General features: G+C 35.5%; 1 protein-coding gene and 1 pseudogene across 2 annotated transcripts; both read left to right on the top strand.

Moving 5' to 3' along the window:
• The first annotated feature begins 748 nt into the window (after nucleotides 1-748).
• On the top strand, nucleotides 749-8,299 carry LOC122311499 (annotated as a pseudogene).
• Nucleotides 8,300-10,961: 2,662 nt separating this feature from the next.
• On the top strand, nucleotides 10,962-16,198 carry LOC122310682. 2 transcript variants are annotated; one of them, XM_043124790.1, is made up of 7 exons: nucleotides 10,962-11,201; nucleotides 12,271-12,364; nucleotides 14,824-14,889; nucleotides 14,984-15,081; nucleotides 15,159-15,319; nucleotides 15,409-15,490; nucleotides 15,750-16,198. In XM_043124790.1, exons 3-7 carry the CDS (start codon nucleotides 14,853-14,855, stop codon nucleotides 15,861-15,863), a joined length of 492 nt encoding a protein of 163 aa, XP_042980724.1. In that variant the 5' UTR covers nucleotides 10,962-11,201; nucleotides 12,271-12,364; nucleotides 14,824-14,852; the 3' UTR covers nucleotides 15,864-16,198. The 2 variants fall into 2 exon arrangements, with proteins under 2 accessions (XP_042980724.1, XP_042980723.1); XM_043124789.1 differs by having other exon boundaries at nucleotides 10,963-11,201; nucleotides 14,831-14,889.
• Nucleotides 16,199-16,831: the final 633 nt, after the last annotated feature.

Here is a 16,831-nt window from a genome sequence, read left to right as displayed (position 1 = left end):
CTCATTTCTTCAGACTTGGGGCCATTGAGTCGCTTTTGCCTTTATTAAATTATTTTCTTTAAAGAAAAACAAAGTTTCAGGTTTTGCTACTTGTATTAAGCTATGATGCTTTTTGAAGCAGACGCTGCCAACCGGTTTGGCTTTTCATGATCATGGATAGATAAAGATTCTCGCAATCTTGTTAACGAAAAGAAACACGAAGTGTAGCACCTCATCTTTTGTTCAACCCATGGTCGGCTTCCCCCTCTTCTCCGATCCTTATCATCCAGACTTCTTCCCAGAATCAATGCAATATGAAGTGCTAGGAGTTTGTGCTTGCGCCCTGTTAAAAGAAGTCGATTGGAAAGCCCATTTGGTAGGCTTTTTCTTCAATCTACGTACCGTTTGATGAGGTGTCCTCTGATTCAAAATGTTCCGACTGCTGGTTGGTGTGGCACATGCATGCTGCATTTAAAATTATTGAGTTTGTCCTGTTGCTAATATGCTCTTATGAGTCGAAAGCAGCTGTTATTTTTTGGTCACCAACTAACAATAATCAGGAAAGCCCACGTGGCGATCATCCAGATGAGGAGCATAAACAAGAAAACTGTCACTTTACCTGTAACATTTTTATGAAAACTCAGTACTCGGTACTCCCATTATGGGTCGGATATTACAATATTTCCTATCTACAGAACATCAGCTAGCTGTCCTTTCGTTCCTTCTTTCACAACCCAACAAACAACAAAGATAAAAGAGAAAATATCAGGACATTCTTTCTTCAGCACCTACAAGAAATATAAGAAAAATCATTCTGAACAATAATCTCCTAGTAGGAGTTAGAGGAGAAGCAAATAGGAAGAAAAAGGGAGGGGGTGAAATGGCTGCTCAAAGAGACTCCCCAACTGCCTCTCTAAAGAAAAAATATGCCACCCTTCAGTACCTATTTGATCTAGATTCCAAGGATAAACCTAGAAGTAACCTTGCCATCCATTTCTCCAGTTCTGAAAATGAAGAAATTCTTTCTATTATATCTTACTGTACCTTGATCTTCACCTTCACCGATCCTCTTGAATCTCCTTCACAGCAAGATCTTAAGCGGCAGAAGCTCACTCAACTCCTCTCCATCGTTAAGTTAAAGAAAGTACCACTGAGTGATCAAATTTTGGCGCCCCTCATGTCCATGCTATCTGTTGGAATATACAAACTCAGATTGAAGCTTTGGAGTTGAAGTCAAGGGAAGCTAAACAGAAAAGTTAAGGTTTCTAAATGACAGATAAATTAAGATGAAATGCAAATGAAATAAATTAGGTAATGTTAGTTAGTATACGTGTCTATAAATAGAAATGATGCAAAGGAAGTTTTTGTACAATTCAGTATTTTCAGATCATTCAATTCATTGAGAATTTCTACATTAAGTTTTTCTCTCCTTTTTCTTCCATGTTTCTATTTCTCTGTTCTTGATTCTTCAAGTTACAGATTCTTCAAGTTACAGAATTTTACATGGTATCATCGTCCATAAACATTCCACTGCCTTCTCCTTTCTTTTCTTGATTTCTTTCAAGAATTCTTGTTGTTTTCTTTATTCTGCTTCTATGGCAGAATCCTCTGATGACTCTTCTCCTTTGGGGAATCCTTCTGATAACTCCTCAAGCTACTACTATCTGCATCTATCTGATAATCCTGGAGCTCTTCTTGTATCTGAAATTTTTTCTGGTGACAACTATGTAGCTAGGAGTCGATCCATCACAATTGCTCTCACAGTCAAGAACAAAGTTGCCTTCATCGATGGGAGTTTGCCTCAACCTAACCCTGCAAATGTTCGACTCAAGACTGCTTGGTTACGGGCAAACAATCTTGTGCTTTCTTGGCTAATGAATTCCATTGCAAAGGAGATTCGAGGTAGTCTTCTTTACTTCAATAATGCTGCTGACATCTGGAATGAATTAAAGATTCGATACCTGCGTAGTGATGGTCCAAGAGTATTTGCTTTGGAAAAATCCTTGAGTTCTATTTCTCAGGGCTCAAGTTCAATCACTGAATACTTTAGTGGTTTCAAAGCACTATGTGATGAATATGTTAGTTACCGTCCCTTTCCCACTTGTAATTGTGGTTTCATGGAAAAATGCACTTGTTCAGTATTCAAGAATCTTGCTGATCAACAACAAGCTAACTATGTCATGAAATTCTTGATTGGATTACATGATTCTTTTTCAGCAATTCGCAGCCAACTATTGCTTCTCTCTCCCTTACCATCAATGAGAAAGGTTTTCTCCTTATTGATACAAGAAGAAAGCCAACGTTCTTTAACTAATGCAGTACATATCCCTCTTGATTCCCATGCTATGGTTGCTGCACAACCATTAACACAAACTTCTTCAAATGCTGTTAAATTCAGCAAAGTCAGAGGCAAAACAGATGTCATTTGTTCCCATTGTAGATTTTCTGGACATCTTGTAGATAAGTGTTTCCAACTTTTAGGCTATCCACCAGGATGGAAAGGGCCTCGAGGAAAAAGAAGCAATTCTACACGATTGCCCAATGCAAACTTTGCATCTTCTATGGAGCAAAACTTAAACAACCCATCTATGTTCTTTTCTCAAGAGCAAATACAGAATTTGATGACTCTTGCAAATAGTCTATCTATTTCTTCTATCAATTCCAATCCTGTAGCTAACACTGTCTCTACATCAGGTAATAATCCCATTCTTTATTCAGCTAATGTCTCATTAAATCCCATCTCTCCTTGGATATTAGATACTGGAGCAACAGATCATATGATCTGTTCTCCTCACTCGTTCACCTCTATAAAAATCCCACCAAGAACTTCTTTAGTTCATTTACCAAATGGTCACTCAGTTCCTATAATCTTTACTGGCACTGTTAAATACTCCCCTGATCTAGTTTTACACAATGCTCTCTATGTTCCTTCTTTTCATGTCAATCTAATTTCTGCTTCCAAATTGACTAAAGAAAATTCTATTGCTCTATTTTTCTTTCAATCCAAATGTGTATTGCAGGACCTCAGCAAATGGAGGATGATTGGGCTTGCTGAAGTCAAAAATGGTCTATACCACCTAATCAATTTTTCTGCTGCTACACAGAAGGAAATTCCTAATTCAAACAAATCTTTTTTGGCTAACACATCTACTATTAGTCCTGACATATGGCACTTCCGTTTGGGACATTTATCTTCTGCCAAACAAAAACTCATTAGTTCCATTGATTCTTCTATAAAGACATCTCATAATCCTGTTTGTGAGATTTGTCCTCTAGCTAGGCAAAAGAAACTATCTTTTCCTGTATCACAAAACAATTCAAATAAAACTTTTCAATTAGTACATTGTGATATTTGGGGTCCTTTTTCCACTATCTCTCATTCTGGATATAAATTTTTTCTTACCATTGTGGATGATCATACACGATTCACTTGGCTTTTTCTTATGAAAGCTAAGTCAGAAACTCGAGCCTTAATTGCTAACTTCATTGCTCATGCTCAAACCCAGTTTAATGCTCAAATACAAACACTTAGAATAGACAATGGTCAAGAATTCAATATGCCTTCCTTTTATCAAGAAAATGGCATAATACATCAGCTGTCTTGTGTAGAAACTCCTGAGCAAAATGGCAGAGTTGAAAGAAAGCATCAACATTTGTTAAATGTTGCTAGAGCTCTCCTTTTTCAATCAAAATTGCCCTTAACATACTGGACTGAATGTGTATTGACAGCTACACATCTCATAAATCGAACCCCTTCATCTGTCCTACACAATAAAACACCATATGACATGCTTTTTCATAAACCTCCTGCATATAATTATCTTAAAGCTTTTGGTTGTTTGTGTTTTGCCAGCACAATCAACACTGGTCGAGGCAAATTTCATCCAAGAGCCTCAAAATGCTTATTTCTTGGTTATCCACCAAATATCAAAGGTTACAAAGTGCTTGATCTCCTTACTCTCAAAATCTTTGTTTCAAGAAATATCATATTTCATGAGAATGTTTTTCCTTCCATTCCAAACACTACTCACATACCCTTTATTTTCCCTGATTTTCCTCAAATACATGACTTCACAATACCTACTAGCCCACAGAATCCACCTTCTGCAATTCAAGGACCTACTTCTTCACAAAATCAATCCTCTGAAAATTCAGAGCCCATTACTTCACAAATTCCATCTTCTGAAATTCCAGAACCCATCACTTCACAAAATCCATCATCTGAAAATCAAACACCTGTTATTTCACAAAATTCTTCTTCTGAAACTCAAACAACTGTCATTTCACAGACTAATCCTGAAATTGTAAGTCTTCGAAGATCTGAAAGAATAAAGAATCCTCCTTCATATCTGCAGCATTTTCATTGTGGTAATATGGCTCAATCTACTTCAACATCTCAAAAATCCTTTAGTTGTTGTATTCCTTCTTCTGGTAAGCCATACTCTCTTGCTTATTTTCTTTCAACACATCAATTATCTCCTAAACATGCAGCTTTTACTTCTGCCTTGTCATCTACTTTTGAACCTAAGACCTTCAAACAAGCCAATTCTTACCCACAATGGCAAGCAGCCATGTTAGATGGGATAAAGGCTCTTGAATTAAATAAAACATGGGAACTTGCAATATTACCTCCTAATAAGACTGCAATTGGATGTAAATGGGTATATCGTGTTAAATTCAAGGCTGATGGCACAATTGACAGATACAAGGCAAGGTTAGTAGCAAAAGGCTACACCCAACAAGAAGGTCTTGATTTTTTTGATACATTCTCACCTGTAGCTAAAATGACAACAGTGAGGACTTTGTTATCCATTGCTGCCATTAAGAATTGGCATTTACATCAACTTGATGTAAACAATGCTTTCCTCCATGGAGATCTAAATGAAGAAGTCTATATGCAACTACCACCAGGGTACTCCTCCTCACCAGCTGACCCAAGAGTTTGCAAACTCAAAAAGAGCCTATATGGTCTAAAGCAGGCTTCAAGACAGTGGTTTTCCAAGCTGTCATCTTCTCTACTTCAATTTGGTTTTATTCAAGGGAAGTCTGATTCATCTCTATTCATCAAGCATAATTCAAACAGTTTCATAGCACTTTTGATTTATGTTGATGATGTGATTCTTGCCTCTAATAATCTTGATGCTATACTTACTGTCAAAAAGTTCTTACATGACTCTTTTACTATCAAAGACTTGGGAGAACTAAAGTATTTCTTAGGGATTGAAGTAGCTCGATCTACCAAAGGCATAACTTTGTGCCAACGAAAATATGCCTTAGATATCTTGCAAGATAGTGGTTTTTCAGGTTGTAAACCTATGGCATTCCCTATGGAATCTACACTTAAGCTGAGTGCCAATGACTCATCACTTTTTTTATCAGATCCTGCACAATACAGAAGATTAGTGGGTCGGTTGTTATACCTCACTACAACTAGACCTGACATATCCTACTCAGTACAAGCATTAAGCCAATTCATGGCTCATCCTAGCAGCAATCATCTTCAAGCTGCTGAAAGGGTTCTCAGATATATCAAAGCAACACCAGGGCAAGGAATTTTTCTATCTGCTCATTCATCTCTTCATCTAAAAGCCTACTCAGACAGTGATTGGGGTGGCTGCATTGATACCAGAAAAAGTGTTACTGGCTTCACAGTTTTCCTTGGTGACTCTCTTATCTCATGGAAATCAAAGAAACAGCCAACAATTAGTCGATCCTCAGCTGAGTCTGAATACAGAGCTCTAGCCTCTACCACATGTGAACTACAATGGTTGATCTACCTATTAGCTGACCTGAAAATCCCTCATCCACAAGTTGTTTTGCTTTATACAGACAGCAAACCAACCTCTGAAATTGCTTCAAATCCTGTCCAACATGAAAGAACCAAGCACATTCAGCTAGACTGCCATTTGGTTCGAGAAAAACTGCAAGAAGGTTTAATCAAGATAATTCATATTCCATCCAAACATCAACTGGCAGACATTCTGACTAAACCACTTGGTTCCCTTAATTTCCATCATTTGATCCGCAAGATGGGAATGATAAACATCCATTCCCCTCTTGAGGGGGGGTGTTGGAATATACAAACTCAGATTGAAGCTTTGGAGTTGAAGTCAAGGGAAGCTAAACAGAAAAGTTAAGGTTTCTAAATGACAGATAAATTAAGATGAAATGCAAATGAAATAAATTAGGTAATGTTAGTTAGTATACGTGTCTATAAATAGAAATGATGTAAAGGAAGTTTTTGTACAATTCAGTATTTTCAGATCATTCAATTCATTGAGAATTTCTGCATTAAGTTTTTCTCTCCTTTTTCTTCCATGTTTCTATTTCTCTGTTCTTGATTCTTCAAGTTACAGATTCTTCAAGTTACAGAATTTTACACTATCGACCAACCTGTTTCGTCCACTCCCTCCACCTTCCAATCCCTCCTCCATCACCCCAAATTTGCTTGATGATGATGACCTCATTTCTACCTTTTCACCAGCATGGTCGCACCTCCAAGTTGTTTATGATATCCTTCTACGACTAGTTACCAACACAGATTCAGAGATACTTCGAGACCATGTCGACCATCCCTTCCTTGTTAATCTCCTCTCTTTTTTCCAGTCTGAGGATCCAAGGGAACGTGAATGCTTGAAGAACATATACCATCGGGTATATTTGAGATTCACCTTCTATCGTTCATTCATGCGGAAATCAATGAACGACGTGTTCTTGCACTTCATATTTGAAACAGAGAGGCACTTTGGCATCGGGGAGCTGCTTGAGATTTGGGGAAGTATCATCAATGGTTTTACACTTCCACTCAAAGAAGAGCACAAGTTGTTCTTAATGAGAGTGTTTATTCCTCTGCACAAGACAAAGGGGATGCAGGCTTACCATAGGCAGCTGGCTTATTGTGTTTCCCAGTTTTTGCAAAAGGAGCATGTGCTGGGAGGGGTTATTGTTAGAGGAATTTTGAGGTATTGGCCTGTCATCAATTGCCAGAAGGAAGTTTTCCTCATCGGGGAGTTGGAGGAGCTGGTGGAGAATTTAGATCCTGGTCAGTATAGAAAGTTAGCACTGCCTATGTGCACCCAGATCACAAAATGTTTGAACAGTTGGAACTCCCAGGTAAGCTCAACGACACGGTTTCTCAAATTGATTCTCTCATAATTCATAGCTAATTCTCTTTAAAATCTTTAATTTATTGAGTTTAAAGGTCTTTCTTGTGCTGAATTTTGTAAAATGGTCGTGGAAAAGCTTTATTTAGTCTATCAACGCTTCCATCTTCTTTGAAAATCACTTGTATTGAACAGAAGGTAATTTAGAATCTACAACTGCATGCTAAAACTCGGCTTGCCATTCCACTTTTGTTTTCTTTACAATTATGATTTTTCTGCTGTCAAAGCGTACTGGTATATATATTATCCTCGTGAATATTGGTTTAGAGATGCTTGAAAATGTAAAATTCATGTAGTTAGCGGCTGCAGCTTCTTAAGGCTCTTGATAAAGAGCCCAAGACACTGTAGCAATGAGCTCAAATTGGAGCTTGAGAGTACTGCGCATACGAATCAATTGGCTTCCTATTATGTGGGTATTCTCATGTCTTTGCAATTGTTTGCACTTTGCGTACTGTATTAGCTAGCATATATTGTCCTGGCGAACGTTTTTCTTTATTTTCTTCGTCTGGAAAAGAAGGTCAAACTACCCAAGATCTTCTGCTTTGTGAATTTCTATTTTATTTCCTGACAACCTTAGTGTCCTATAATTTTGGACTAGGTTGCTGAGCGTGCGCTCTATCTGTGGAACAACGAGCAATTTGTAACGATGGCATCACTCGCAATAGAAGAAATATTTCCCGTTGTTGTTGAAGGCATGGAGAAAAACCGCAAATGGCATTGGAGCAAAAGTGTCCGTCACAAAATGTGAAGACGATCCTGGAAGAAATGGATTCTATTCTCTACTCCGAATGCCTCCAAGGGATCGACCTCAGAGAATCCAAAGCTCACCAAGAAGAGACCAAGTGGAAGGAAAAATGGGAGAGAATCGAAATGGCAGCAGCAAGGAATCAGTTCAACCACCACGTTGCATGCGTGTCCCACTGAAGAAACATTAATTAAGGTGTAAAAACCTGTGCTGGCAGCTGATTCAAACAACGTAGAACATTATCTGGGAAGACTAATGGCAGTATTCCTTGCTACCAGAAACCATCAGGCCAACATATATGTATGCCAGCAAATATATACATACACACACAGCATATTCATGTTCGTTTTCTGGTTGGTTTGCCAACCAGATAAGTGCTAATCGTTAATGTCTGAACTATTTAGTGTTTAAACTCCATTATTTCGAGAAGATTATGATACTAGCTAGAGGCCAACCATATCTATCAAACTAATCGTCAAGATCATCAAATTAAGCCCATCACTGTGACAATCACTTTTTCGAGGTGATCTGGCCTGGCCAGTGCCAGTGGCCAGCCAGACCCGAGAATAAAGATGGATGGATGTAGAATCGAAGGAAGCATGACAAATTAAGTTTGTTTTTACTCATGGAGATGAGCTAGATTTCGAATTACACCCCAACTTTGGTGTGTATATATTATTTTAATATATTTCAGTGACTAAAATAAATAAGCATCGTTGGCATGGCCGGCATGCAGCTAGCTAGTTATATCTCATGCAGGCTGGATCATCTAATAGCTAGACCTTTAATTAATTCTTTAAAGAGCTGCTAGCATATCGTACATAACATAAGATTCTTCAGCTGCTACTGTTATGATCTGGAAAACAATTATGTTATATAAATTTTTGCTTATTTTTTATACATTTTGTTAATAAGATTAATTGCATCATTATTTTTAATATATAATTAATTATATTAATAAAATATACAAGTAGTATGTAAAAATAACTGTATATGAAATTTTTATCTAAAAAATCTCTTTAAGAGCCCTATGGTCAGCAAACAGTTAATTAATTCATTTGGCATATTCATGGGAACGTTAACTTCTTTATTAATTCTTTTCTTTCTTCTTCCAGCTTTCTCTATTGACGAATGATGACATCGAAATTAGATTTTATACTAGTTCAGCATATATATTAGGCTGATTAAAAATTTAAAAATCTGACTTGATGTTGGCTCTGATTTTGCTCTAACTCCGATGTATAAGTTGAAGTTTATTTTACTAAAAAAGTCAAAGTCGGAGTTGGAAGGTGATGATATATCGACTTTGACTCTGATATTGTACATATTTTATAAAAATATATATTTTTTCTATATATTAATCATATATATTTTATTTAACTATAATTTATGTAGTTAGTTAAATTCAATAATATATTAATTTGAGCAAATTATTATAAAATAATATACTTATACTTAAGACTGTTCATCCAAGTTCCAACCCGGGTGTACCCGGACCGGAACCCAAATTTTAAATCTGGGCCAAAACCCATACCAGATTAACCCAGGTCAAAGACGGGCGGGAACCCAGATGAATCCAGGTTTTACAAAATTTGGATTCCGGGTTCCGAGTTCAACCCCTTTTCTTTTTTTTAAGTATGGGTTTACGTATGAAAGCCTAATTTTTTTGATAAAAAAACTATATTGCATTTAAAATGTTGAAAAGCATAATTCATCTATATTTATTAAAATATTTAAAAAAGTGTTGAAAATCATAATTTTTTTTATAAAAGCCTATATTTTATGAAAAACTTTTCTGATTCATCATTAAAAAGCATAATAATATTTTCCATAATAATAAAAATATATAAAAATGAAAAACTAAAATGTAAACAATCCACTATATATTACATAATATAACTTATACTATGATATAAATAGACTACATTGATTAATAATAATTTAGTATATGTAAACATCATACTATTGCTACCATGTAACACTAATGTATAATAACATGTAATACTAATGTATAAATATTAATATGAAATAACATGTAATACTAATGTATAATAACATTTATTATTAACGTATAAAACTAGCATATAATAAAATGTAATAGTAATATATAGTACTGATCAATTTATTGTAACATGTAATACTAATGTATAAGCACTAATGTAAAATAACTAACATATAATAACATTTAATACTAAGTCCTATATATAATAAAATTATAAAATTAAAACTATAGTATAAGTTTATAATACTAATATGAAATTAGGAATAAGTTAAACATTAATATAAAATATTATAATGTATTAATATTTAATAACATGTAATATTATAATATAATAACATGTAATTAGACACTAGTTAAAGACTAATTGTTAATAATCAGTACTAAAAATTAAATTTAGTGGTAAAAAGAATATAAAAATCATAAATAAAGAAATTTATTACTAAAATAAAGATTAAAAAAATTTTTTTTTTTTTTGGGGTTTAGTTTAATGCTTGATTTAGGGTCTGGGAAAAAAGAATGGCCCAAAATAGGGTTTAGGTCCTTAGAACAGTCTAATTGGAATAGCTAAAGGTAAAACAAAAATGCTTCAAATAGCTACTAGAACAAAAAAACAAGGTGGCATTGGATTAACCAAAGTGAAGTTATAGTTAGTTGAGCAATGTTACGTATAGTCCTTAATTATTTGGAGACTGTAATATAGATATAGGTAATTTTATCTTTAAAATTTTTCTCTTAAAATGATATTTTTTCTTATTTAATAAAGAGTCTGCACATGCAGTCTCGGGACTGCAAATAAAATTTCTCTAATTAGTTTTAGCTACAATATTTTTAAAATTAAATTCATGAGAAATGCTAGATAGTTAGGTGCATTTTTATTTTTAAATATTAAAAAATGTTTTGAATTGATTTTTTTATTTTTATTTTTTTCTTAAATATTAAAAAAATATTTCTTCATATTTAAGTAAAAAAATAAATAAATAAATAAAAGAATCGGTCATCTATCTGTAGGTCTCCCTAGCATGATCGTAGACTCATGGTTGTGTATATTGTAGACGAACCACATCTTTATTGTATTGTTTCTTTTGTAACACTCTCTTTCCTCTCTCCATATTTTCTCATAAACTACCGTTCGTTTCGCTCCCTCTCAATTTTTTCATTCTTGTCTCTGCTTCTTTCTTCCGCCCAGGTGAAAAGTCGTAGAAGAAGGTAAAATCACAGCTTCGGACTCACGCCCCTCAACAGCTGAAAGTCTCGTCGCCAGAACGCCACCGCACCACCCTTTTTATCTCGCGTTTCTTTTCCTTTCAACCAGGTATTTCGTCTTCCCCATTTCTTGAATCCTTTGCAATAATAACGTTATTTCTCATTCCGATAAAAATCTTAAATTCTCCAGCAAAACCCCCATGAAACACAAGATCTTTAATTTCGAACCTAAAACCCTGATTCCCCAACCATGTTTCCATCTGCGTATTAAAAAAACAGCATCAGAAAACGAATAAAACATGTTACTATTTTTTAATAGCCCAAAACACAAAGGTAATAGAAAGTGTAGTAAAAAAAAAAGCCCCGTCTTGTTTGTTAGAAATCTCATTTGACATCACTCTATGGCATTTCTCTCGAGCTTCATATAATTTTAGACCACAGGGATGATATTTTACTAACAATCATATTGCTTGAGAGGTTTATACTTATAATATTGTTTCTGAAGTTAGGTAACGAAGTTGAGATTTTAGGCATTGAGGGGGTGGAATTCTCACTAATAATTTTATCCGGAAGAGAGGATAATTCTATTTTCTTTTTTAATATTATTTTGGCCATTTTACATGACTTTTGTGTTATAGCATAGGCCAACATAGTGTCGAAGTTGAAGGATGTTTCCTTTTTGCATGATGTGGTCCGTGTGGAAAGAATTAAATGTGAGGATCTTTGAAGGCTGTATGAAGGCAGTCGATGAGTTTTGTTCTATACTGCTAAAGACCCTTATGTCTTGAGCATTGACTTAATGGTTGTAGTTTTACTTGTATAAATTTTATGTCATCTCGTTTTTGTTTCGTCTTTAGTTAGATGGCTCCACTCTGCTTTTATGCACCGTGTACTTGGGTTGCAAACTTGCACCCTTTGCGCAATTAATAATATTGACTTAATTATCAAAAGGTGGTTATATTGGTCTAAGGGTAAGCTTCTTTTATCATTTTGGCTATTGATTTATGCTTGCAGAAAAATAAAAAATCTCTTAAGATTAGGGATACATTGTTATTGACTAATAAGTGTCACCTTGTGTGCTCTAAGAACATGTTGGGATATAAGTTTCTAGTAATGAGCTTGAGAATTTATTATATTCTGTTATAGAAAGTTACTTCTTACATGGTTTTTGCTTTCAGTTGGGATCTATAGGAAGCAATGTACTGAACTGGGTCTCATTCACATTCTCTCAGAACTAGCTGGTTGAAGTTCTGTCCCATTTTTCTAGTTCAGGTACAAGTTTTGATTCATGAAATATGTACTGCTTTTTGTATAGTCGGGTTATAAATTTGTACTGCTTTTGTTCGTAGATTTGGTTCATTTTCTTAGCGTAAAGGAACTGCAGTGGATGCAACTTGTTCTAAACCAACATATTGCTGTGGATGTTTTTTTGTCGGAAGTGCAGCATCTCTTTTTAACACTCTGATTTATGTGGATGTTTATACCAGAGTTTAGTATGTTGCTGTAATGGCACAAATCTTAGAGGTGTATGTTGAGGCAGCAACATTAGTATGTGGCTTTTGTAACTACATTAATGATGTAATGGTACACTTCTTTGGGCTACTTGTTGTAAATGCACAATGATTTGGGCAGTCGCACTCTTAACCAATAATTTAATCAGAATATGATTATTAATTGACATATAATCGGTAGAATGGTAAAATATGATAAAATTAAATTAATTAAAAATTTTGATATATTAAATGGATTTTATTTTATTATTATATAAAGAATAAATAGATAATCCAACGTAGGAATTGGATGTGAATGGAATAGGCAGAGGCAAATTTATGTCATATTAGCTAAAACTTTGAGTCGGCTTTGGCTATTCCAATGAGAATGCTCTTAAGAATCCAATACACTGCAGTGGTGCAGCCCAGCCTGTCCAAAAGGACCAAAACAGAGTCAAAACGGGATCGTTTGACTCTGATTTGGTGATTTGGTTACAAAACGCCACACTAAATGTAAAACGGCATCGTTTTTAGAGGTTAAAACGGTGCTGTTTTACATGGTTTTGGTCCTTTGGCTTACCCCCCAACACCTCGTTTGTTTTCAAAAATGAGATGAGTTGAGATTAAAGTTGAATAAAATATTATTAGAATATACTGTTTTAATATTATTTTCGTATTGGAATTTGAAAAAGTTGAATTGTTTATTTTATTTTGTGTGAAAATTTGAAAAAGTTGTAATAATTAAGTAAGATGAGATGTTTTGTGAAAGTAAACAAGGCCAAGTCTCAATCTTCGTCACTTTGTTTTCCCTCTTGTTTCTAACCCTAGCTGCACGATCTCAGATTCTCAGCCTCAGCTTCACTGCCTCTGCCCGTGGTTGGCACCGCCTCCCTCCAATCTCTTCTCCCATTGCGCCTCTCATTTATATATCTTTATGCATTTTTTTGAATCTTTTCACTGATTGGTTGAGAACAGTTGGTTGTGATTCTAGGAAACTGATATATCGTTTGTGATTCTGTGAAAATTATCTATTGGTTGTGATTCCAGTGAAACTGATCTATTGTTTTGGCTAGATATTTATCTTCATTTATTTATGTTTGCAACCCCTACGAAGTATATGATTCATGGCATTTATTGGTATGATTTAATTTCCATCTTACTTTGTGAATCATTGGTTGTGAATATGTCGGGCTCTGTTTATGTCATACTAAGTAAGTATGATCTGGAACATCAATGGATTATCAGTAGGCACCCATTGTTTTGGGGCTGTTTTTGTGGGGGTGTTTTGAATGACAAACCTGAACATGTGGGGCTGTTTTGCAATATTTACAATATGCGTTGTTATTGTTATTTACTTTTTTCATAGGTTGTGAATATGTTGGGCTCTGTTTATGTCATACTAAGTAATTATGATCTGGAAAATCAATGGATTATCAGTGGGCACCCATTGTTTTGGGGCTGTTTTTGTGGGGGTGTTTTGAATTATAAACCTAAACATGTGGGGCTGTTTTACAATATTTACAATATGCTTTGTGATTGTTATTTACTTTTTTCATTGGTTGTGAATATGTTGGGCTCTGTTTATGTCAAGTATGATCTGGAAAATCAATGGATTATCGGTGGGTACCCATTGTTTTCGGGCTGTTTTTGTGGGGGTGTTTTGAAGGATAAACCTGAACATGTGGGGCTGTTTTCCAATATTTACAATATGTGTTGTGATTGTTATTTACATTTTTCATTGGTTGTGAACATGTTGGGCTCTGTTCATGTCATACTAAGTATGATCTGGAAAATCAGGATTATCAGTGGGCACCTATTGTTTTGGGGCTGTTTTTGTGGGGGTGTTTTGAAGGATAAACCTGAACATGTGGGGCTGTTTTCCAATATTTACAATATGTGCTGTGAAGTTTGAATTTGAATTGCCCTTTTGAAGTTTGAATTTGAAACTTCCAATTTTTCAACTAATTTGATTGAACACTTTGTTGCCATTTGGGTATGTTTCCTTTTGCTCCCTCTAGGATTGATTGTCCATTTTTCTAGCTGAGACATTACTGGAGTGGTGATTCTTGTGTTTTAAGTTTTTTTTTTAACCTCTTTTTTGTTTGTTGGATTCGATGACTTACAAAGTGTTCGTCAGCAGCTGTTCTTTATTCGACCGCTTTTTCCCTCTTCGTGTTGTTATTATTATTTGTATACCCATTGAATTCTCACCAAAGTCTACAATTTTGTCCTGCATTGGAGTTGATAGGGTTAGCAACCAAGTTTGGACCATGATGGTGTTTGTTTCTGGGTTGCAAGCAAGTTCAGGTTTATTTTTCCCCTTTCTCTGATACTTTTGTATTGCGTTTAGGTTGCTTTAGTATTTAGCGTTGCATAGCCCATTTTTATTTTCTCTGTATAGGTTTGGTTCATTGGCATCCTAAACTACCATTCAAGGGTGAAAGATATGATTCTGCCAGATTTAATGACTGCAATGCCATCCAACTACCAGCTAGAGTGGTAACTATTTAATTACCCTTACTGCTTATAATTGTAAGTGGCAAACTCATCCTTTGATATCGGGAATCACCTGGCAGATCCATAGAGCAAGGATCCAATATTCTCGTCCAGCGCATTTTGGCACCAGATATGCAATGTCTGGAGGAAAAAGTGGAGAAAGAATTCAACATCAGTTTAGCTCTGGCGATGACTTGTCTGAGGAGCCCTTTTGGGTCAGTCTGATCAAGGACGCCGTGTGGTATTGTACTTACAGATATTGTTATATTCTCTTCTGAAATATTGAATCATTGTTAAGTTTTTCATGAATCAATATATTCTTCTTTTTAGGGGTTTGAAATCTTTACTTGTATTTCTGGCTGAGCAACCTAGTCAGCTGAAGTATATAGAATGGCCTGATCTTCAAAGCACGGTATGCATCTAAGGTTTAAGAAACGTGAGTCTGAAAGGAACACACTGCTTTCCATCATAACACTACGTTTTTCTTTCCTTCTCTACATCCACCCAAACCCCTCCCCCCCCCCCCCCCCCCCAAAAAAAAATCCCCAAAAAAAAAGGAGTTAGTTAACAATACTAATCATTTTGTAATGCTTGTCAAAGCTTGTTTCAGTTTCAAACTTGATGCCATTTAGTGCTATCTAAAACCAAGTTTTCTCCCCGATGTTGTGCAGCTGAAGACTGCTATCCTCACCCTTGTTCTTGTAGCAGTTCTCATTGTGGCAGTATCGTCAGTTGACTCTGCCCTCAGCTACATGTCGACTTTGATTCTCAGAAAAACCCCATAATTTTCAAGGTTATTCCTAGAAGTGTATATTTCAGGGTATCCGTGTTCCTACTTGCAGATGCTCATCTGTTCATCCGATTGGATGGAGAAGAGAGAAAAAATAAGCAGAAAATATCTGCATGCCTATTCAAAACTGGAAAAGCTAGTCATCTTTGGAATTTTGTTATCAGAGCAGTAATGTAACTTCTCAATGAAGAAGTAGACTTGCATAAAAAGAATTCATAATGTTGCTCCACGCCCTAATGTTTTATTGCTTTTTGAAAAATTGTAGGATATTCTGCCTAAAATCAGGAGAAGCAAAATTTAACGAAATACTGCTCAAGCTTATGATTGAAATTTGGAAGATGATGTTTAAATTAGAGATTCTTAATAGGAATCGAATTCTATCTCCATTGATTTATAGTTATTACATTTTGTCTATAATTCCATGCATCACCTTTCACTTGGTGTGTCATCATGCCTGCCCTCCTCAGGCATAATATTCACATATTTTCTACGGTTTCATGGTATAATGCCATGCGCAGGCAGGGGAGGATTGATGAAATGCAGGGCATAAAATCAATGGAGAGTTCCAGGCACTTAAAGCAAATTGCTAAATTCCATGAAGATTCATGTTGTAGAGGTTCTGTAGGTTAAGCCCGAGACGTATCCTCAATCCACTTTCCTGAGGTAGCCTGGCCAACCCATTATTCTGAAACCAATAAGCCGATAGCCTTATGGGGGTAATTATAACAGAAGAAGATCCATCTATTTTATATCCTTTGCGGGGGCATATGGTCTGCTCTTAGCTTCTTAGGTCGAGGATATACGGGCTGTAAGGTTATTAAACAGGGCCCTGAAATTCTAATGGAATTGGCATCCATTGAAGCTTTATTTTTTTTCCTGTCCGTCCATTGAAATATTTCTTCTTGGTTGCTATTATCCGCGTCCTAACAACAACCTAGAACACAAACCTCGACGCATCAGAGA

Source organism: Carya illinoinensis, chromosome 5, assembly GCF_018687715.1.
Source record: "Carya illinoinensis cultivar Pawnee chromosome 5, C.illinoinensisPawnee_v1, whole genome shotgun sequence".
NCBI classification, from domain to species: domain Eukaryota; kingdom Viridiplantae; phylum Streptophyta; class Magnoliopsida; order Fagales; family Juglandaceae; genus Carya; species Carya illinoinensis.
This window is presented reverse-complemented; position numbering and strand designations above follow the sequence as displayed.

Bases quoted from the DNA above. Each gene is read 5' to 3' on its own strand.
- LOC122310682 (XM_043124790.1), top strand. From the start codon at position 14,853: ATGATGGTGTTTGTTTCTGGGTTGCAAGCAAGTTCAG. The intron at 15,320-15,408 runs GTATTGTACTTA...TCTTCTTTTTAG, and splicing joins CTGATCAAGGACGCCGTGTG to GGGTTTGAAATCTTTACTTG. The intron at 15,491-15,749 runs GTATGCATCTAA...GATGTTGTGCAG, and splicing joins GGCCTGATCTTCAAAGCACG to CTGAAGACTGCTATCCTCAC.